This window comes from Alligator mississippiensis, chromosome 1, assembly GCF_030867095.1.
Source record: "Alligator mississippiensis isolate rAllMis1 chromosome 1, rAllMis1, whole genome shotgun sequence".
In the NCBI taxonomy this organism is placed as follows: Eukaryota; Metazoa; Chordata; order Crocodylia; family Alligatoridae; genus Alligator; species Alligator mississippiensis.
Genome location: NC_081824.1, coordinates 349,795,398 through 349,818,111, shown reverse-complemented (window position 1 = coordinate 349,818,111; position 22,714 = coordinate 349,795,398). Strand labels below are relative to the sequence as shown.

At 42.4% G+C, this 22,714-nt stretch overlaps 1 protein-coding gene across 3 annotated transcripts in view; it reads left to right on the top strand.

Moving 5' to 3' along the window:
• EDAR (ectodysplasin A receptor) overlaps positions 1-22,714 on the top strand; it is a 116,370-nt gene that overhangs the window by 51,638 nt on the left and 42,018 nt on the right. For 2 of the 3 annotated variants that reach the window (XM_019485001.2, XM_006261513.4), the window contains exons 2-3: positions 20,840-20,908; positions 22,066-22,188. In XM_019485001.2, the coding sequence (XP_019340546.1) occupies positions 20,858-20,908; positions 22,066-22,188 (174 nt within the window). In that variant the 5' untranslated portion in view covers positions 20,840-20,857. Of the gene's footprint in view, positions 1-14,739; positions 14,908-20,839; positions 20,909-22,065; positions 22,189-22,714 lie in introns of those variants that run through there. The other variant, XM_059721046.1, reaches the window with a different exon arrangement.

Genomic DNA, 22,714 nt, shown 5'->3' with positions numbered 1-22,714 from the left:
AGTGAAGCAATTATATTTCTAATCCTTCAAATTTTTTTTCTAAAAAATAAGCAATTTACCTAAATCATGCTGGTTATAGATGATCTTTTAGCTTTATCTGTTTTTAATATTGCAAATGTAGAAAGCCTGTTTTCATCAGCAGGCTCTGAGGATTTTTGTGTCACGGATTATACTTCACAAATGATTTTAAATCATTCTATTTTCTTCCTATAATTATAATAACTGCATAAATATAAATTATCCACTAATTACAATAATTTTTTGATCTCATTATAATTGTCCAAACTGCTTGTTTCATACATGGAGCTTCAAATCAACTCCTCTACAGGTCTTGTTCCAACATGTAGAGAACCTGCAAGTTGTTACACAGCTACATATAATTCATATTTTATTAATTTTTTCTTTCCTCCTCCTGCCTGCATTTTTTGCTCTGCCTGCCACCCAACATCAAATTTTCCTGGGCTTCTCCCCTAGCTCTCATTGTCCCAGATCTTTTCCCCTGTCCTAGACCCATCTTTCTTTTTCCCAGATCCTTCCCTGTGTCCCTGTGTCCCAGGGCTTCTCCTTTCCTTGGCAGAAACATCTCCCTATCTACTACTTCTCTTGCCCTCAAGGCCCTTCTTGTTCTTCTATTAAAAGGGTGACCATACATCCCAGCTTGGTGGGAACAGTTCTGGATTTCAGAGACTGGTCCCAGCCAGTCAGTAAAAATTAAAATGAGAATCCCATGTACAGGCCACAGGGCAGGGATGCAGAGCAGCATGTGAAATGGGAAGCCCTATCAGACAGCTAAACTGCCCTAAAGTAGGTTAGCTTGATCAGTGAAATGGCCATTAAAAAGGGGAGATGATTTTCAATACCTGTGAAGTAAAGAACAATGGATCATTAACAGGCCATTGACTCGCTTGGCTGCCTGAATATTAATACCAATGCTGCACCACACCATCCTGCCACTGCCTCTGCCTACTTGAGGCATGGGGTCAGGGTCCCAGATTTCACATCGTCATGGATTTCACATGGTCCTGTACAGTCTACAGAGCTATACGTGAACTGCTGGCAGCTCTGTGTCTTTAGCCCTGAGGTTCTCACAGAGAGCTGTCTATCATGTGTCCACCATTCTATCTCTAAAATAAGAATCACAATCATGACCTTGTTTGCAAAGCATTCAGAGTTTTATTGAGGAAAACTTCTGGATTCACTCTGGGTATTTCAATTTTGGCAAAAAAGCAACTACCATCAGGAGGGAGAGCTGGACTTCAGATCCAATACAACTAAAGGTACCTCCTCTGTAGTCCTGAGTCAGGTACCTAAGCTTCAGAGACAGTTGGGAGTCCAACACCCCTCCTCCCCCCACCCTTCCCAGTGTTTGCTATTGCCGAGCTCTAAGCAGATTCCTGCTTAGCAGTGGGTTTTGTGAGTCCTTTGGAGGTGCCCAGTTCTCATTTTCTAGGGTGCTTAAGTGATACACGTCCTCAGGTTGCACACCAGAATTTCACCGCATAAGAAGGCCTTTCAGCAGCAACCACCCATGTTGGCAGACTATTATACTTCTACTATTAAATAGACTTATGACAAGTCTCTAGATGAACATCAAACCTTCCAAGAGCTCCTCAGGGGCTAAAAATTAAAAAAAGAAAAGAATACAAGAACATGAATGCTTTTTTTGTGCATTGTTATTCCCTGCAGCTTTGTAGCTCATTTAGAATTGGTTGATGCCAGTGCCAATAAATGGTTTATCTTTAAACATGCATACATACAGGGTTGGTTTCACTATCAAAAAGCATGTACTGCTTAACTAGTAATTCAGTATTCCAACTGCACGTACAATAGATGCTCATGATATTTGGTGAACTGATCTAAACATTCCTTTAGAAAAACCCTGGCTCAGCAGCATACTGTGAATATATTAATATATGTGCTAATGTACTGCCACCCAGTGGAATCTGAGTCTGGTTTATCAGAGCTTGCTCTGAATAGCTGCACTTGTAACCTGCAGGCTCTCATTATCCTCTATGTATATGACAAGAACTGAAGGTGGCAATAAAGAAAATAGGAGCATGTGAAACAAATTATACCAAAGTATCATATTAGCAAGGGTTGAAATAGCATTAATTATAGTTGAAAGCATTGTGAAAAAGAAAAGAAATAACATTAATTATAGTTGAAAGCATTGTGGAAAAGAAAAGAACCTATGGCTGACTTTATTCAGTAATGCTAAATACAACTCTGTTTAGTGAGGAGCAAGGCTTTCTCAACCTCTGCTGAAGCCAAGGGAAGCTGAATGTACTTAGTCACTCAAGGATCAGGACCTAAAAGAAACCCCATTATAATTTTTAATTCACAGTTAAATCTAAAATATCTCTAACACACCAGATGTTACCAATAATATTTATTTCTAATACCCTGTCTTGTCTGATTGGGCAGTTCCAAGCATAGTGTAGTGAAAACCAATACAGAATTGTCCTGCTTATTTGATATTATTATTGCTGTTGTTGCCATCATTATTATTATCATTACATACCTCTCTGTCACTTTTCTTCCCAATTTCTTTGGGATTTTCTTTGGCTCCCAAAGGTTTCCTTCTTTGACATATTCATGTTTCTTTCTTTCTACAGCAATATGTACTGTATGGTAGAAAACAGACCAGTCTCCTGAGGGTACTTTTCCCACCAACCAGTACTGTAATGTGGGGTTGGCAAGTAGGGCATGTACCTTGGATGCCACCTAAGTAGAGAGGTACCAGAAGGACTGTGGAATGGGAAAACCTCACCCTAGTGAACTACTTCCCTTTGCCTCTGCTGTCTGCTTGCCTCTTTAACACACACTTCTGGCATAGACAATGTGTGTCATAGAGTGCAGGGCATTCTGGAAACTGTAGATTTGTAGAACAGCAGTGGAGTTTGCTCCTGCTGGGAGACCAGAAAACAGACCCTAAATTTTTACTGCCAAATTCAGCATTCCCCCCCCCCGGATATGGGCTCCAGCCACAAAAGAGTGGGGTGAAAGAAACGAGGTGAAAGAAATTGGATGTCATTGTATGGGTCTCTGCTTGCTGTTGTTTCTGCACCTGTGATGAAGGGGGTGGTTGGGAGAAGGGCGGATGAGAAAATGTTGGCGTGGGGTGCATTCTCTTCCCCCCTCCCCAAAAAGCAGCAAACTCCTTTGCCAACCTAGAAAACTATTGTTCTCACAAAGTGTCGTACTCCATGACTGCCCAGTGGCAGAAAAAAGTGGGGAGGAGGAAGGGTAAGAGTTGGCTGCCCAGGACAGATTTCTTCCATGTTAAGCCTCTACCACCCACTCAACACATGGTCAATTTATGCAGTGTTGCCAAGAATAGTATCTCTTGCTAATGAAGGAAAAAATAAAACTTTTCTTTCTATTAAAGATGCAAAGGGAAATGGAGGAAAATTCAACACAAATTTGCCAAAGCTAGATAGAGCTAGATGAATCTGATAATTTCTGTGATAGGACAACAAATTTTCTAGACAAGGGAAATGGAGTTGCTCTAATCTTTCTGAACATCAGTAAATTAGAAGCTGTAGGTTAGCACTACAGGCCCTAGAGATCCTTGGCCACTATCTTCATCCATAATTTATGTAGAACCTATGGAGCTGGGGTTGATAACTAACAGGGCGTGTCCATACATTCATTAATTCACTCTTCCTAATGCGCATTGAATTTAGTACCTCTTGGTGTTTGTACACGAGTGTGGAGGCTACTCTGACATGCTGTAACTACAGCACATTGGAGCAGATTCAATTAATCAAGTCTGCTGGAGCGTGGTTATTACTGCATACCAGCAGCCTCCTGTGCTTTAATTAAGGCTTATTGAATAAGCTTTAGTTCAAGTGTCCCCCCACCACCATTTTTAAGAACGGGGACGCTGATACACAAAATGCTGCAGCACTTTAACTAGAGCAGCTCTTCAGAGCCACTCTAAATAAAGCGCTGCCCCCACACCTCCAGAGCATGTGTAAAAGTGTCCTCCAATGTGAGGTACTAAATTAACTATGCATTAGGCTCTCCTAATGCACAATAGTGAAAGCACATGCTTTTTTAGTGATGCTTAATGCACAGTAGCCTATTTTTACTGCACATTAGGATATTAGCATGGTTCTTTTGCATAACACTTTAATGCACAGTAAAATAAGCTACTTCACATTAAAGCACATATTTAGACATGCCCACGGAATACTTCAAAGTTTGGTCTGAGGACTGATCTTATTTAGAATATTCATTAATGGCTCTGGCAGGAAAACTAGGAAAGTGTTAATTAAATACGCTGATGACAAACTTCTGGAGCACCACCGATACAGAGGAAGGTGGTAATTACATACAGGAAGAAAGAAATGATCTAACAGAAATAAGGTATCAGGTAGTACAACATGCAAAGTCACATATTAGAGACAAGGGCTGTTCAGGGCTTCGGACAGAGCTTCGGATCCGGAGAAGCTTCAGATGCTTCAGGGTTTGAAGCAGCACATCCAGGTCGAAGAGCTGGCCTCGTTCGGCTTCCCGAAGCGGTTCAGAGCTCCCGAAGAGCTTTGGAGCCGCCTTGGAGATCCGGCCATAGGGTATAATGGGGAAACAATAAAAATATCTATAACTTCATTGTTTTTTGTCCAATTTGGACAACATTTTCAGGAATGGGAGACTCTGTAGAGAGCATGAACCCTGCCAAGTTTCAAGAAGACTGGTACAGGGTTTGGGGGGAATGGCTCCCCAAATACATGAAAGCAAAACTCATGTCACGTCTAGGCGTTACAACATAGCATGGTGAAAACTGCAGAGTTAGTAGCTCTTATTGAGGCCACAAAGCCTGCCAAGTTTCAAGAAGATCAGTGCAGGAGTTTGGGGGAAACTGCCCCAAAATGCTGTGGACAAGCAAAACTCGTGCCATGGGTGCTTGTGGGACTGACTGTGTCTGTCTTGGGGCGTGGGAGACATTACTGCAGGCCTGGCTGTTAAGGTACTGTGTTACCAGTTACCAATCAATCAATCATGATTCACTCAGGGACCAGGGACTCGGGGACCAGCTCAATACACAGGACCTAGCTACTACATAACAACTTAACAAGCATCAATCAGCACCTACAAAACCAGGCTAAGGAGAGGAAAGGATCAATACAATCAACTGCCCCAAGACAGACACAGTCTTGGCAGGAGTTTTGTCCATCAGCAGCTAGGGGTGCAGGGCCCCAGAACCCCCCTGCACCCATCTCCTCGACAGCTGGCAGGCGTCGTGGCTGCAGCAGGGGCCACCATCCCTGCAGCTGTCACCCCGCTTCACGTTAACACACACAGTGTCACACATAGCACGAGTTTTGCTTGTCCGCAGCTTGAGGTGCAGTTCCCCCAACCCCCTGCACCGATCTTCTTGAAACTTGGCAGGCTTTGTGGCCTCAGTAAGAGCTACCAGCCCTGCAGTTTTCACTGCAGTAACACAGCCATGACATGAGTTTTGCTTTCAAGAATTTGGGGTACAGTTCCCCCAAAACCTGCATCCATCTTCTTGAAACTTGGCAGATTTCATGCACTCAGCAGAGGCTACCATTCCTACAAGTTTCATCCAAATTGGACAAAAACCAACAAAGTTATAGATATTTCATTGATTCCCCATTATACCCTATGGCCAGATCTCTGAGGCGGTTCCGAAGCTTCGGAGCCGCTTCAGCCAGATTGAGGCAGAAACCCAGTCCGGAGCTCCAGATTGAATCGTGACCATCTGAAGCGGCCAGATCCAAAGCCAGATAGGATCACTGCTGACTTGCACAGGCCTATTAGTGACTAAATAAGAATTAGTGTTATCATCACTCATCCATTGGAATCGACAGAATAGGAGACAAACCAGAGTGTATTGGTCAACCATAAATCATGACCATATTCATCACCATGAATATGGTCATGGTTCATGGTTGGAGGTTCATGGTTGGAGGCCATGAAACTAACAAATACATTCCCAGAATGCAAGTGATGTTTTTTTCAGTAGAAAGAGGAAAGTATAATGCCAATGCAAAAACACACTGGTAAAACATCTTCTGGAAAGCTGTGAACAATTCTAGTCACCCAGGATCAAGAAAGATGAACTTAAACTGGAAAGGGTACAGAGGGGACTACTAATATGCTCAGTGGAATGGAAAACTTACCATAAAGGAAAAAGCTAAGAACTTAGTTTGTGTAGCTTAGCAAACAAATGTTGGAAAGGGATTTGATTAAGCTGTGCAAATATGGTGTGGGAAGGACACTGGGGGGGGGGGGCGGGAGGGGGAGAAGAAGAACTATTTAAACTAAAGAATGATAGGCAGAAGACCAAATGGGTGTAAATTAGTCGCTAATAAATCCAGGCTAGAAATTAGAAGATTTCTGAGTACAGAGGAATGCGATTCTGGAATAGCCTTCCAATAGGAGATAGTTTTAATATAGAGCTTGATAAACCTATGAATTGGATCACAGGGTGTGACTGCATGAAGTAGCAGGCAACTGGACTCGGTGACTTAGAAGATCTCATCCAGTTTTATGTTCTTATGTATTCTTAACTGTCAATCACTACATTGCACGCTGAACAAACCATTGTGTATCTCAGTATCACCTTCTAGTCACATCTTCCTGCCTGCAGATCTTGGTTCTTCTTTCACTCTCACTGCTGTAAATTTGATTGCTCATTGTAAAATCTGAAGTACCTTTACTGAAGCTGATAGAATTATACTAGTGTAAACCATAGCATCCATTGGAGAAGAAACACATTTTTGGCTTACATCCTTTCTGGTTATAACCTGACATGTCTGAACCAGACACATTGTTATGATTTAATATTTATAACTGCAGTAGTGGCCAGAGAGTCCAATTGGGATGCTGCACAAACACATTTCCTCCCCTGAAGAGCATATAAGTGGAAATTTATTCTTGCATTATTACACAGCTACTGAATTATATGCTCTGTCTTCTGATGCACTTTCTGTACATTAAAAAAAAAAGTGTCTCCACAGCATCTTTTCCCTCCCTATGCTGTCAATTAGTTTAATTTTGTACGTTTCCTTCCTTACATTCCCATACTGGCTATGCATTTGTTTAATTTCTGATTAAATATAGTGAATGCCTTTTTAAAGTAAGTATGTGACAGTACAAAATGGCATTCTTAAGATTTCAGGAGAGGTAATTTTTTTCTTGATATCTGTAGTCTGTAGTGCCTGTAGTCTGAATCTGTAGTCTGGATGGATCCTGCCTTGAGACTGACCTTGTGAGGTCCTTTCCAGCCCTACATTCCTACGATCCTAGATGGTACAAATCAGTACAACAAATGCATGGCAAGTCACCCCACCCTGAGGCTATGAACAAACAAATTATAGTGAATGAAAACAGAGTGGGAAAAGGGGGGGTCTGTGGTACCTGTCTGCTCTTACCTTATAGTAAATGGAAGTTCATCTGCAGAAGCTTAAACCCTGATTCATAAAAGGTTAAACAGCCGCAGGTTAGCTTCTGTTTACTGTGGGGTAAGAGCAGGTTACTGCAGAGTAGCTGATGCATGCTAAGTCTCCCTGCCTGTCAGCTTGTTGTGATTTGTTCTCTGGTCCATACTCTGAGGTACACCGGCATGACTAGAGGAGGAGATGCACCCTGAAGGGGACTACTCTGCGCCCTGCCTGGCTCTAACCATTTCTCTGTTACCAGTTTCCCCACTTTCCTCACTGTGAAAATTGCATACAAATTTGTCTTACTTTTCCCTTTCCATTTTTGTCTTTTAGCCTGCAAAGTCTTTGAGAGATGACCATGTATTCTTATCTTTTTGTATAGCACTTGGCAAATAGGGCCCTCCTCCTGACTAGAGACTCCAGTTATATTAATTATTACTATCCCAGAGACAGACCACTAACAAGGAATGTGAAAGCACCCAGCTCTCTACCATGGTCCATTCTTTTTACAGCACATATATATGTAAATCTCTCAACAGCACTTCCTTCTAAGTCGCAATTCAGAATTGCGAAAATATGGGCATCACCTCTAGGTAGTAATTCCAGATGTTCCCAATGAAACTGCAAGCACATTCTTGTGAAAACTGCCAAGTAACTGCTTTTGTTGGGAGAAAGGCCACTTAATCACAAGACATAAAATTTGGATACATTTGGGCTGGGATTTCATAATAACTAGCCAAGATTGGAATCCTTGGCTTGCACATTTTCTACCCAGATAACAACTTCTATTTGATGTTTGATTTTTTCTTCCATTCTGAATAAGAACGATTAGTTAAAATCTACACAAAACAAAAAAATGCAAACCAATAAATCAGAAATTTTAATTTCTGAGGTTTTTTCCAGAGCCATGAATATTAACTTATTTTTACTCAATTTAACTCGTATTTCAAAATGAAAAGTTATTTTGAATAGGGAAACCAGAATTTTGCACTTCAAAATATGTTGAAATGGGATCCTTCAACAATTTTAGATTTTCTTTTTCAGAATGTCATTGAATCAAGAAACTTGTCATTACCAACCGCCTTCCAGGAAACATTTTCAATTTGTCAGGAAAATAGCTGGCTGAAAAATCTCAACCAACTGAATTAACTTAGATTGTTAACTCTGTTTGCTGAAATGGATAACCAATATTTGGGGCTGTTGCTGTTCAGAAGAGAAATTGGTGATGGAGTGGGGTTCTTCCAAGTGTTCATTACTAACAAGGAATGTACACAAAATCCTGTTTAACCAGATTCCACTTGGAGCTCAGTGGTTAATATTGTTTCTTTAGTACCCCCAACCTGCCAGCCAAAGCAGCTTGAGATATCAGTCTAAATTTAAAGAACAGTAAATCACTGTTGTGCCACTGAATCAGTAGACCAACCCTTAATTTACAGAAATAACAAACATGGTCAAAACTAAATTCAATTAAATGAATTCACCTAGTGAAGGGGCATTTCAAGGGGCTGGATGTGTTTAAGTCAGCAGACACGAATGGTCTTCATCCAAGGCTGCTGAAGGAATTGACCAGTGTCATAGCAGAACTGTTGGTGCGGTTGTTTGAGCACTCATGGCACTCCAGATAGGTCCCAGAGGACAGGAAAAGGGCTAATCTGGTCCCTATTTTCAAGAAGTGGTGAAAGGATGATGCAGGTAACTATAGGCCACTGAGCCTCACCTCTATCCTTGGGGAAACCTTTGAATAAATTATTAAGGATCACATTTGGGGCAGTCCATTAGAAAAATAATGCTGAAGGCAACCAGCATGGCTTCATAGCAGGTAGATCCTGCCTGCCTGACTAATCTTGTTTCTTTTCATGACTAGGTCACAAATTGCTTAGATGCAGGAGCTGAGGAAGATGTCATCTACTTGGATTTTAAAAAGGCCTTTGATACAGTGTTGCATCCCATTCTTACAAATAAATTAAGTTGTTGTGACAGATTATTACATGGTCAGGTGGGTGGAGAATTGGCTTATGGGACTCTCCCAGAGCATGGTGGTGGACAGGTCATTTTCGACCTTGAAAAATGAGGGCAGTAGAGTTCCCCAAGGTTCGATCCTTGGACCAGTGCTGTTCAATACCTTCATTAGTGACTTGGATGAGGGTGTGGAAAGCACTCTGTCCAAATTGCAGACAACACTAAATTATGGGGCAAAGAAAATACACTGGAGGGCAGGGAGTGGATTCAGGCAGGTTTGGATAGATTGGGAATGTGGGCAGATCAGAACAGGATGCGGTTTAACAAAGATAAGTGCAAAGTGCTGCATCTAAGGGGAAAGAATCACCAACACACCTACAGACTGGAAGGTGACTTTCTAAGCAGCACAGCAACAGAAAGGGATCTCAGAGTCATAGTCGACTCCAAAATGAACATGAGTCATCAATGTAATGAAGTGATAAGTAAAGCCAACCACACATTTTCATGCATTAGAAGGTACATCATGAACAGGTCTAAGGAGGTGATACTTCCCCTCTATGAGGCATTAGTAAGACCGCAGCTGGAGTACTGTCCAGTTCCGGGCACCGCACTTCAAGAGGGATGTGGATAATCTTGAGATGGTCCAGAGGAGGGCTATTCATATGGTTAAGGGTCTTCAGGTAAGAACCTACGAGGAGAGATTGAGAAATCTGAAACTCTTCAGCCTCAGCAAAAGAAGTCTGAGAGAGGATCTTGTGGCCATCTACAAATTCATTGGGGAGGGGTGGGGCAGGGGGCAGCAAGGGAATAGGGGATAGTGTTTACCAGGGCTCTGCTCGGGGTTACTAGGAACAACAGCCATAAACTGACAGACAGCAGATTTAGATTAGACATTAGGAAAAATTTCTTTACAGTGAGGGTTGCCAAAATCTGGAATGGGCTTCCAAGGGAGGTGATGCTCTCCCCTACCTTGGAGGTCTTTAAGAAGAGACTAAACAAGCACCTATCTGGGGTCATCTGATCCCAGCGCTCTTTCCTGCCCAGGGCAGGGGGTCAGATTCGATGATTGACTAAGGTCCCTTCCAACCCTAAAAATGTATGACATCTATGAAATCTATTAATTTAATTATTTCAAGCACTGTTGAAACTTTGCTCCTTTGCCTACAAATGGTCTGGTTGTCAAAACTGCTGAGTATAAGTGGATCACAACAACTTCCAGACATCAGGAAAACATTCATTACAGTGAGGGTCACTCAAATATGGAATAGGTTTCCAAGGGAAGTGGTGCTGTCCCCTTCCTTGGAGGTGTCTAAAAGGAGATTGGACAAACACCTGGCTGGGGTCATCTGACTCCAGCACTCTTTCCTGCCTGGGGCAGGGGGGTTGGACTCAATGATCTAATAGGTCCTTTCCAACCCTAACAACTATGAAACTATGAAATTTTAGCAGGATTCAAAAAAGCCAAAATACAAACCAACGCCTAACATTTAGTGCATTATATTAACCAAAAACATTACATTACTTCTGTGTTCCTTAATGTATTTGCACTTGAGGAAAAATGTATCTTCAGGGTTGTCCCAAGCAACAGTCCCATTCAAATACTGACATAGTAATGAAGTGCTGTCACTTAACACAGCTGAATTTTGTTGCAACTCAATGATTGGTATAATAATGAAACTACCACTACAACCATTGAAGTAGCTTTTATATGCAATACATGCAAAAAAGAAACTCATAGTGAATGATGGAATTGTGACTGGCACCTAATATAATGTATATTTTATACCAACAAATTTGTCACAGAAACAAGAAACAAAACATGTAGGCATTATTTTGATGCAAGCTTGATGATTTCTGAACTCATTTGCAGTCATATGCAAACAGAAGAGTACTTTGAAACCTAAAATAATAATACCTCACTGGGTCAGGGCACTGTTTGTACCTGCCACTTTAAGACCTGAGCCAAGTAGCCAGCAGGTGCTTGATTGCAGCAGCCATTTTAGATCCCTGGCTGCCTATATAAACAGATCAGTTCCCTGCTGGCAAGCCAGGCAGCAACATCACCTGGCTGCAAAGCTTCATGTATCATCTTGGAGATAAGAGAGGAGCTATAGGGGATGGCTAGGAGGCTCCTGGTCCTGAGCATAACCTAAAACTGCACCCTGATGGGAGTGGGTGGGGCTCTCAGTGGCATGGAAGCCCCCAGGAAATGCCAGGCCAGTTACCACCTCAGTAAAAGGCGGGTCGGGGCACCTTAACCCCAGCTCCCACAACGGGTGGGTCACTCACTAGTAGGGCCCAAAAGCAGACCCAGGAGCGAGAGTGGAGCTAGAGGCTCAGAACACTGACTGAGAGTACCCTCAACTGGTCAAGGCTGGGGCCAGGACCAGAATGGTTAAAAGGGCCAGGGGCCCACCGTGAGGGACACCCAGAGCTGAGGGCCTGGGGTTCTGACTGGCATTGGAGGTGAGGCCAGGGCCTGTGTGGCCACACCCAAGAGGGGAAATAGTTTCAGGGAGCTAGGCAGCCCTGAATGAGGGTGGGGTAGGCCGCCTGAGTGGAGGGATCCAGTTGGGGTCTGAACTGGAGGTTTCTGGGGCCCAGTGTGGGACTGGTGAGATTAACATCAGTGGATGCCATCTGCAAGGCATGGGCTGCAGTGTAGGGAAGGTACGGAGCTGCAGATAGCGCCCCCTGGCATCGGGTCAAAAAAATGGGCAGTCTCCCGCCTAATTAAGATCATTAATTAGATAACAACAAGGCATGGCAGGCAAGAAGGCGGGCAGTTGGCCCAGAAACAGGTGGGTGGGCCGAAGGCAAAGTGGCCCCAACAAGGCCCACTCCTATACTCACTTTTACTTAAGAAGTTTAAATGTGCTGTTAACTTAGGCACAAATGAATTTATTTAAGGTCACAGTAGAATGTCTCCTGAATTCCATAAAAAATATGTCTAGACTTCTCTGATTCTATTGTTTTGTGAATCAACTATTGTTTTCTAAAAAGGTGTTACTTTCCTGAATCCTGCAAGACCCTCAGTCTTGCAGGATGCAGGAAAACTGCTAATCCCTGACTTTCATGGGACTGGAGAGTTCCCAGCATTTTAGAGAATTTTAGACCCACAGAAGAAAAGAACTAATCAGTTTAGTGTGGTGTAAGTGCTTATGGATCTTAAACAGTTTTACGGTCTAAGTTTTATATGACAATAAATAACAATTTTATTGTCCAGGTAAACAGGCTTAATCATGCAAATAAGGGCTCAGTGGATCATCATCTTTGTCATCATATGCTGCCTAAAAATCATAAAGTCCAGCAAAAAGAAAAAGATGCTGGGAAAATATTATCATCTTCCTATTGCTGCTTGATGCGTTTAAAAAATATAATCCTCTAAAAGTCATTTTAGAAATTAAAGAAAGCTTCTCAAATCTAGATTTTTTGCCTGTTTCAAATGGGCAAATTCAGCTCTCAAGTTTTTCTGTGTCCTGTCTGTTCCTGTGCAAAATGAAGCTCTGGCCACACAGATGCCAACCTTCATTGGTTTGAAAAATATCTTCATCAAGAAATCAGTTGAAAAAATAGAAATACTGCCTTAGACTCCTGATATACATTTCCAGATAGAGTTTCACTATAACAGATCTGTGGGGGGAAGACAGAGAGAGAGCGAGAGATCATTAACACTGCTTCCATTTTTTCACCATGTAGTACCCTTATGAATATTTAAAGAATCTATGTCCTGGGTCATCCACACAACTCTCACTAGAAGGGCATTTTGCTTTGTGTTCAGAAGAAAAAATTTATAGATGTGGGGGGCTCAGAAAGGACAATTGCATTGGACCACCTTTTGCATGGGGACTACCAGATGGCCAAAGGTATCATTTTATGTAACACTAATCACTGAGCCCTTCCACCAGATTGTGGTCCTCTGGGCAAGGTGTGTTGCAGATTACCCCTGATGCACGAGGGACCCAAAGTACAGGGTAAACCACTTCAAGATTCTACCTCACCTTCTTCCAAATCCTGTAATATCTGTATCTGAGACATGTCTTAAGTTAATTTGTATAGTGAACAAAATATAACATAATTCATTGGTGATGCATAGGAGGTACACACGGGTCCACATGCACCCCCTGAGCATGGTGGTGCACCCCCTATGAAAAGGCACTGGTGATACTGTTGGCGGCGCCTGTGTGCGGTCACCACTCACCACCCCCCCACCGCTGACACTGCCAGTGGCATTTGCAGGCAGTCAGTGATTGCCACTGGCCACTGCCGATGCTGCTGGCAGCATCTGTGGGTGGTTACTGACCCTTGGTCAGTGCTCACCATGGCCCCCCTCCCCCCGCCACCTCCCCACCGCTGACAGGGCCAGCAGCATCTGCGAGAGCTCCCTGGTTACTGGCACAGCGCTCCCCCCACCGCCAGTGCCGCTGTGCCCCCCCAGCCACTGGGGGCACACATCGTTCATGACACAATTCATCTGCTTCTACCAACGTATGATATTCCCTACAATATGTTTTCAAACAGTGAGGGACATACCATATTTTTGCACGTTCACCTTGTTATGAGAAAGCAGAATGAAGAAAAAAAAATCCCAGTCATGGTTGAATCCTGATTGTAGTGGCTGTGCATGTGAGAGGGTTAACACAGAAGCTCTGACTCTAAAGAATGAATCTACCCCTTCCCTTCCTGAGGCTGATGGAGGGAGAAGTGTGGCAGCAGCCATCTTGCAGCTGCATCTCCCTGCTTCTATTCCTCCATATTTCTATTCCAGCAATGGAAAATCCTACCCACTTAAGAAAGAAGCGATAAAAAGCTTACCTGCTTAAGAACGCAGCTTAGTTTTGGAGGACTGGTATTTGGGAAAGAAGTACGTGTAGTATGCAAGAAAGTACAGTAGCTAACACTGCAAAATAATTTTATTATAATTCCCTTCTCTCCCTCATTTTCGTTTGCTAATAGCCTTCTGAACAAAATAGCTCACCTTTTTGTTTGAAGCTTTCCATGTTTTTTCTCTGTTCAAGAGTGAATTATTAATGCATAACAAAGTCTTTAAAATAAATCTCATTTTCAATGAGTCTATAGTAAAAAAAAAGGTTGAATTTTGAAACTCAGAGAAAGATCTCTCAAATTGTTGCGATTTTTTTTTCTGTTGAAAAAAATGTTTTTTCTATTTAGAAAAATTGGGATGTGTACAAAAATGATCTGCTGAGCAAGCAGCAAACAACTGCATTGAGCTATAAGCTGAGTAGATCAGGAGAGATGCATTATACATGTAGGCATAGCTTGGGCAGTGCACATTCCAAATGAGTTTCTTTTGAACCTGAAACTTCTTACCTCTCAGTCATCCACATCCCTTTTTGTTCCCTACAGATGCAGTGTGGTGTGTGTTTTCACATTCCATTCCAATTTGTCAGCCCAAGAATACTGACTTCTTTGATCAGAGACTTGGCTGTCAGACTGCTTCCCCAGCCTTTCTGAGTGGTGGGGTCTACAGGGATCTCTTGTGCATGGCCCTATCCGGCTCTTACAGACAGTCTCTGTGAGTCTTATCCTGTGGGAAGCAATTTCATAAGTGTCTTACCAGCCTCACCAGTGCCGCTAGTAAGTGCACGCTTGTTGAAGTGCACATATAGTAATGGTGAAGCTAAAAACATGTACTTTTCAGAGCAGCAGAAGCAGTAAAAAAATCTGAAGACACCTACCTGTGCCTCCAGAACATGCATATTTGTGGAATTCATTCATGTTTTTCTTTCCTCCAATCCTTCACCTGTTTTTCCATTAAAATAAGTTTCCAAAATAGAAAAGTAAATAAAAACTATATTAATATAACTTCAAAATCAGAAAGTTAAAATAATAGTGTATTAAAATAACCTTGTTGGTTTATTCCCTATAAATTATTATAGATAATCTAGGGAACACTCCAAATACTGTAGAAATGTTATTTAGCCATTTAAGGCAATTAGCAAATTCCACACATCACCACAGCATGTGTTGAACATATTTTTTCCCTTGAAATTTGAAAATCAACTAATTTGTGTTTATTTTGTCAGCTCTTGGTAAGACACTACAAAGCATAAGTTAGAAGAGCTTTTCTTTGGGAAGAAAATCTCTCGGGCCATTTTGTACCTTACCATTTCCTGGATTGGGGTAGGGATCTTAGGGTGGAAACACATGCCACCTTTCATCACCTTTGGGCTGCCATAGAAAAGCCAAAAAAACAGACGTCCATGCCCCTTGTCATGCCACAAATGCAGCCACAACAAAGGTCATATCAATTTGTGCAGCTACTTAGTGACAGATCTGTTTGCCTTATGAGAGCACAGGCAGCCCAGAACTGCCTACACTCTCCAGCCACCTGAGGCAGGTACACTGGGGGCTCGAGGGGCCTGATCCTGCACTCTCTGCAAATCCCCACCTAGAATTGGGCCCTTCAAGTCCCAGAAATGCCTGCCCATCTTTCCTTTCTTACAGAGATGTGCTCTGGGAAATCTTGGGGCATGTTTCCATAAGTGGGGAAAGCTGTTTCCCCACCTACAGAGATGCACCCTCAGAATCTCCAGGATGCATCTCTATAAGTGGGATTAGCTAGAGTTTCCTTGTTTTCAGAGATGCATTCCTGGCACCTCCCCTTACAAAGACGTATCCTAGAGATTCCAGGGGTATGTCTCTGTAAGCAGGGAAACCCAAGTAGGGGAGCACAGGACCAGGCCCCTTAAGGCCCAGGAGAATACAGCACCTATTATACCACAGCGTCAATAGGCAGGACAATGGACAAAATGAATTTCAACCAGTGAAGTGGATCAGCTGTGCCAGGATACATCCCAGTACAGGTGATCTGATTCATTTGGTGGCATTTATGTCTAGCATTAAAAAGTTTCCGTTTTCTGTTGTGGGTACCAATGGGCCAATATCCTTTATTTTCCCTTTAGTCTATACATACAACTACAATTAAGGTATATGTAATTAGTAAGTCTGCCCATTCATGATTGTCCCGGGGGCATTCAGGCAAAAGAGCTCCGAGCCACACTCTGGGGGCTCTGGGGACAGGGACCATGTATAAAAACAACAAAAAAAGAAAACTACTTACCTGCAGCAGGATATACAATGCTGCAGGAATGAAGAGTAGAGCCCATGCGGGTTACAAGCCGCGCCTTTATCCAGCTGAAGCCGGTTGGTGACATCACAGGCAATCACCAGCTGGCGGAAATAAGAAGGATCGCCGTGGGAGGAACGAGGAGAGCAGGAGAGGTGGTGGAGGCTCTCCACACTGCCGGCAGCCGGTGCCTGTATAGTGAGGAAAGATCCAGCCAGGGAGCAGCTGCAGGGACAGCAGGGTCTCCCTGCTTGGACAACGGAGAACTCGAGCCCCGAGGACTGAGGGACGCTGGGAGCGGGACACTGCAGGCAACGCCAAGGGAGAGTGGCACTGCAAGCTGAACTCGGCAGCATGAAGGGAGCAACAGCCCAGAAGAGGGGGCGATAGCAGACCCAGGGGAGATGATGGGTCATTGTCCTGAATACTCCCAGGTACTGAGTACAGGAGATGGGTTGCTGGTAGTGAAGGCGAAGGAACTCACAAGGAAGGGCATTGAGGGGACCCCATCGAATCTTCACAGTGGGGCCAGTGGAACAGTCCAATAGGCTGCCCAGACCCTTATTTTGTTTTGTACATTTTTCTGTTCCCCCTTTTTGTGTGGTGGTGATGAGGCACGCAGGCCTCATGAATCAAGTGTCTTAATCTTGAAGGGCCCTAGCACAGGGAAGTGAGGGTGGCCGAGGAATGCTGGCATTGTGGCTTCCTTCCTTGTTTTGTTTCGCGTTCCTTTTTTTTGTTTCCCAGCTTCTTTGGTTGTCCCAGAGGGGGTAGAGACCTGGTCTATGCAACTAATAGGCCTGGGGGCCACCGCAGGCATAAAACATTCAGGACATAAAACCCAAGGGAGGCATCAAGGTCAAGGAAACATCTACACTGGAGGGATGGCTGCCTCAGACCAGGTGTCCTGCCAGAGGTTGGCGTGAGGCTGGGGTGTAGGGGAGGTGGAGCTCCACGAATGTCCGTCAAACAGAGCACCCACCCCTGAGGGACCTCCAGTGGCCCACCCCACCACTGGTAGTACATGCAAAGTTGTGGCAGGTGAGTTTGGGGGCGGCCACCAAAGCAATATATACCTACATCAGGGGCTGCACAAAGCATTGGTATATCCGTCACCGGCCACTTGGGCCAAGGTGAATGGGTGTTCAAGGCCAGGCGGGCACAAAGATTCATACACAAAGATATGAATATGTAATATACACCTCATATATGCAGATATCCATATCTCCAAATAAAGACATGAATCATGATTTTTAGCAAGATTAGGAGATGAGTCTTTCTAGTTGTTAAATTAGCAGGTTCTAAGTACCTTGACTGGAATGCCCTCCTGACTTTGACTCCATCCCAGTTGCAGTTGTTGGCAGGACACAATAAACTGATTTCTTAACTTGCTACACTGACATGGTTTATGGTGACTAAAAACTCCAATGCCTCAAGACCAGTGATAAACTGAAACTTTAGCAAGTGAAGATCTTAAATAACTAGGGGCTGAGTTTCAAGGATCAAAAATGAAAAAAGTCAAGATTTTACACACCAACCAATACAAACAATAGTTAAATCATAAAAAATTAAAATTTTCAAAGTAGCTATCCTATAACTACAAGCCTTTTAACTTGGGCTGCTTGCAAATGATGTTGCCCATTGGTGAAACAGAAGATAAATCACATTTTCAATTCTCACTGCCAGTGAACTTGCAAATAAAAGTTCTTAAATGGAATATTGAAAATCAATCACCCTAATGATAACCGAAGAGCTACTTACATTCTGCTGCCAGAAACTCACTTGACTTTCCCTTCCTTATCCTTGGATATATAAGTATATAAGTAAGCAAACAGAACAGAACAGAACATAATTCTAGAAAGGGAACTCATCAGCTTCCAATATCAAATTCAATTAAATTCTTACCAACTTCTTGGATAATTTATCAATATCTATATAAAATTATCAATTTTAAGGCAAGTAAAAAGATCACCCCATATTCTAACCTGGATATATTCAGTTTTTAAAGGTTCCTGGGTATTTTTCACCTTCTGAAATTCATTTTCTCATAGGCTCTCTCTCTATATATAGTATACTATACACAGATAGAGAAAGAGAGAGCACACTTGTGGAATGAATGTGTGCATATACACAGAGGACCTTTAAACATCTTTATGCATATAAATACCAAAAGTTTAAGTGGAAGACTGCATTATAAATTAACAGGCTGCAACATTTCATTTAAACTAGACAAATCTGGTTAAGAATACATATAAGCATTTCAGACAAGTAAACATCTGTGTAGTTCAAAAGCAACACAAACTTATTTATTGTAAGACTGGTTACAGATGCCAATTTTGTCAGCAAAGTTTTGATGCAGAATAATCTTAGAGCCAATCTGTACTAAATATGATGAACTTGCAATGCAATGTGGGCACAACCTTAATAATATTCACATGGCAGATCTATCAAACTCTCTTATAATTAGGATTCTGTTCAATAAGAGGCGGTGTTAGGACTATAATCTTGGAATGTCTCCAGTGTAATCATACTCTAGCCATAGAACCATAGGCCAATTTAAACATATTTGACAGCAAACACCATCATGGGACTATTTTCTAGAACAGTGAATACATTATTATATTCTCCAAAAATATAGCAAAGGGTTTCTTCAGCTCTGTTTTCCCTAAACATGGGACAAATTTACCCCTGATTTTCTTTTATTTTGGTTTTTCAAAGACTAATTTCCTAACATAACCAATATACTCCCATACCTTTCCCTCACCCACCCAGTTACCTGCATCAGTTAGCCCATTTGTTAAAAGAAACATATAAAGCTAGGTCATTGCTTGATGGTAAAGTGATATAATCTTTACTTAATCTATTTAGCAGTTAAAAATGTAAACTTTGGTGCTATCTCAGGTAACTGGGCACTTATATATTATAGGCCAAATTTGCAAATGTTACAAAATGTTACAAAAGAGTAATTGTACTCTTACTGGAGACATATGAAAGCCCCTAAAAGTATCAGAGACTGGCAAAACAAAGTATTTTAAAAGGTAGTTATCTGCTAGGACCAGTGTTACAATCGTACCATAAACATTTGGGATTTTTAATTTGTAGAATCCCTTCAGTATATGTGCTTCTATAATGCAGTTGACTATGTTTTATCATGCTGCAGAAAGGATTTCTGCCATCTTTTCCACCATCTAAAACACACTAAAAATAAATAAGTAACATTAAGTATTAATGAAAAAATGTTTTGAAAAAAAAATTGTCGGGGGTCGACAGCTAAGATTCAAAAAAGTGTGAGCATGAGATTTTCCATCTGAAAAGATTTCTAAAAGAAGATAGCAGGTATGAAGAGGCCATAAAAATTGTGATATATTTTAAGTCACTGTTGTAGCACCTGAAAACTCAAGTTTGACTCCTAAATTTATGGCTTACTTGACAAGAAAAGGATGTCACATTTTATAAAATACAATGAATTTTTTTCAAGTGTGCATGTCTTTTCCTTCCTTCCTTCCTTCCAAGTTCTATATCTTTTAACACATCACTTCTATGTAAACTGTGTTTTAATTATAATGTGAGAGGCAAGGAAGTCTCAGGGTAATATTTTTTATTGGACCAAGTAGTAGGCCTGTGAGAAGCGACTAGTATTCACTTTGGATTCAGATTCGGATGATTTGGGGGACAGTGATTTGATTTGGTGATTCAAATCACTGTCCCAAATCGATTCGGCCAAATCTGATTTGGAGATTTGGCCACTGCCAAATTGGACAGGCCCTGACACCCACCCGCTCTCCCAGCCCCCACTCCCATGGATGCCCTGCCCGGCCATAGCTCCCGGTTCTTTTAAAAAAAAAAAAAAATAAAGCCCCCAAATCACTGACTGCTGCCAGGTGCGGGGGGCAATCTCCGCTGCCTCCCACTGCCCTGTGCTGCATAGGGGCTCTGCCACAAGCCCCCAGAAGCCCCGAGGCTGCTGGTGCAGTGGCTGGTGAGTGGGGGATTTTTTTTTTTAAATGAACTGGGAGCTGGGGTAGGCGGAGCAGCCGTGGGGGGGGCTGAGACAGTAGGTGGGGGATGGGGACTCATGGCAGAACTCCCCATGCAGCGTGGGGCAGTGGGGATCACCCCCCTGCCCAGCAGCACCCAGTGATTGGGGGCTTTTGTTGTTTTTTTTTAAAGAGCCGGGAGCTGGGGCCAGGCAGGGCAGCCATGGGGGGGAGGGGAGGGGGGGGTGGGAGAGTGAGCAGAGGTCAGGGGCACTCAGGGGAGCTGAGGAAGCAGGCAGTGGGGGTAAGATATCACTCTTACACTATCAGTTTAATTACAAGACACCGTGTGTATATTTTGACAGCAGCCCAGAATACTTATTCATATCCTGTCTTTTTAGGTAAAACATCAAGACAGTATGGCACACCTGGCTGAACCTAAATGGACTCATATGTTCCCTATGTTGGTGGTAGGTATTTGGATACTCAGGATAACACTGTGGTACAAAAGAGATATGTCATTTTGATAAACTCCAGTAAATTAACATAGCTTTTCTACAGCTAATTTAAATTAAAGATTCTTATCTTAGGCCCTCTTTTGGCATCTCATTTCTGTTCAGTAAACCATTTAGACATTTACTTGACTTTAAGAACACACTTTAGCTCCACTGACTCAAGCATGTCCTTAAATACTTTGTTGAATAGGGATGGGCTTAGGCTCTGCTTGTGGGCATACCATGAACTGCCTATAACTTGGTAATGCTGAACAATTAGGCTTCTAGCTCACACCTAAACCCCATTGCCATCTATATACCAGGCATTCCCTTATTTATCCTACTGGGGTGGAGGAGGGAGAGCACACCTATCTAAGCACAAAACAAAGGATCTGTTGGTTGTTTCCTCTTATGCAATAGCTCAGTTGTTAGATAACTCACCCAGGACTTCAAGGACAGGTGTCCCACGTCATGGGTGTGTGCTCTAATCACTAGACTGTCAGACAAAAGTGATGGACAGACACCAACCCCTTCCCTTGTGTTTTGGGAAAAAGGGCTGGCATAGGAACCTCTTTCTAGGGGAGGAATCAGAGCTGTGAATTCTAATTGGAGACAGATGTCTCCCTGAAGCCCTGAGGAAGGCAGCTAGTATCCCCCTCTTCCCAGTTTGTCCTGTTAGTTAGCTAATGCAACTCCATTTTCAGTATGCTAGAATCTGTGGATCCCATTCACCTAACTCACTCCATGCATTGTACAGGGAACCTACATACCTAACCTGAAGTTACATACCTCACTTGATTCCACTAGGTTGCAAGACATGTAAAAGTGAGGTAGTGCAGCCTTCTGTGCTGCATGGATAAAGATCCATCTTCCCTCCATATTTACACACTAGTAAACCCAATTCAACCCCTTGCCTTTTAGGACAGCCCCTATTTTGTTGGAATATTTATCTTTAAACACCCATGCTTCACTCTTTCTCCATTTCTAGGCAGCCAAGCTAAGACTGTTTTAGCCTGAAAGTCAGTCCAGTCAGCCTTCCAAACCAGAGCTGTTTAGCAAGAATAACAAGCCTGTAAAGAGAAAACTAGGTGATGAAAATAACAATGATTTCAAGCATTTATGTTTGGTGACAGGTTTCGCTGGTGTACTCTGCAAAAGCTGAGTATTCCAACTGTGGTGAAAACGAGTACTACAACCAGACCACTGGGATGTGCCACGACTGTCCCCAATGCCAGCCCGGAGAAGAACCTTACATGGTAAGTTCAGATTCTCATAATCTTGTTGTAAAATTCCAGCCCCAGAGATGACATATGAAAAGATGACCTACAAAAACAAATGTATTATTCATAATGGGATTTGATGGAAGTGCAGTTTAGTGTCTGTGTACACTGCTAAACAGAAGCAATTATGGATCTCAGTGTGCTTACCATCTATCATACAAAAGCACTCTGGGGCTGAGATGACCGAAATACAAGTTGAGATCCGTGGCTAAAAGATGTTGTACAAGTTCAGATCTTGTCTTTGAACAAATATATTGTTAATTTTTCAGAGATGGCAATGATTTATAACATGGTTCTTTTATTTTAATATTAAAGAGAAAGAGGCAAGAACCTCAGATAACAATCCAGCAAACAGCTGAACATATACATAGTTAACTTTAATTGAATGGGACTGCTTGTGTGTTTTGCTGGACCAGGGTTTCACTCATTTATACTTCAGTAAATCACATTCCACAAATGGTTTCTTAAAAGCAATATTTTAAAACAGGTCCAATATAAAAAT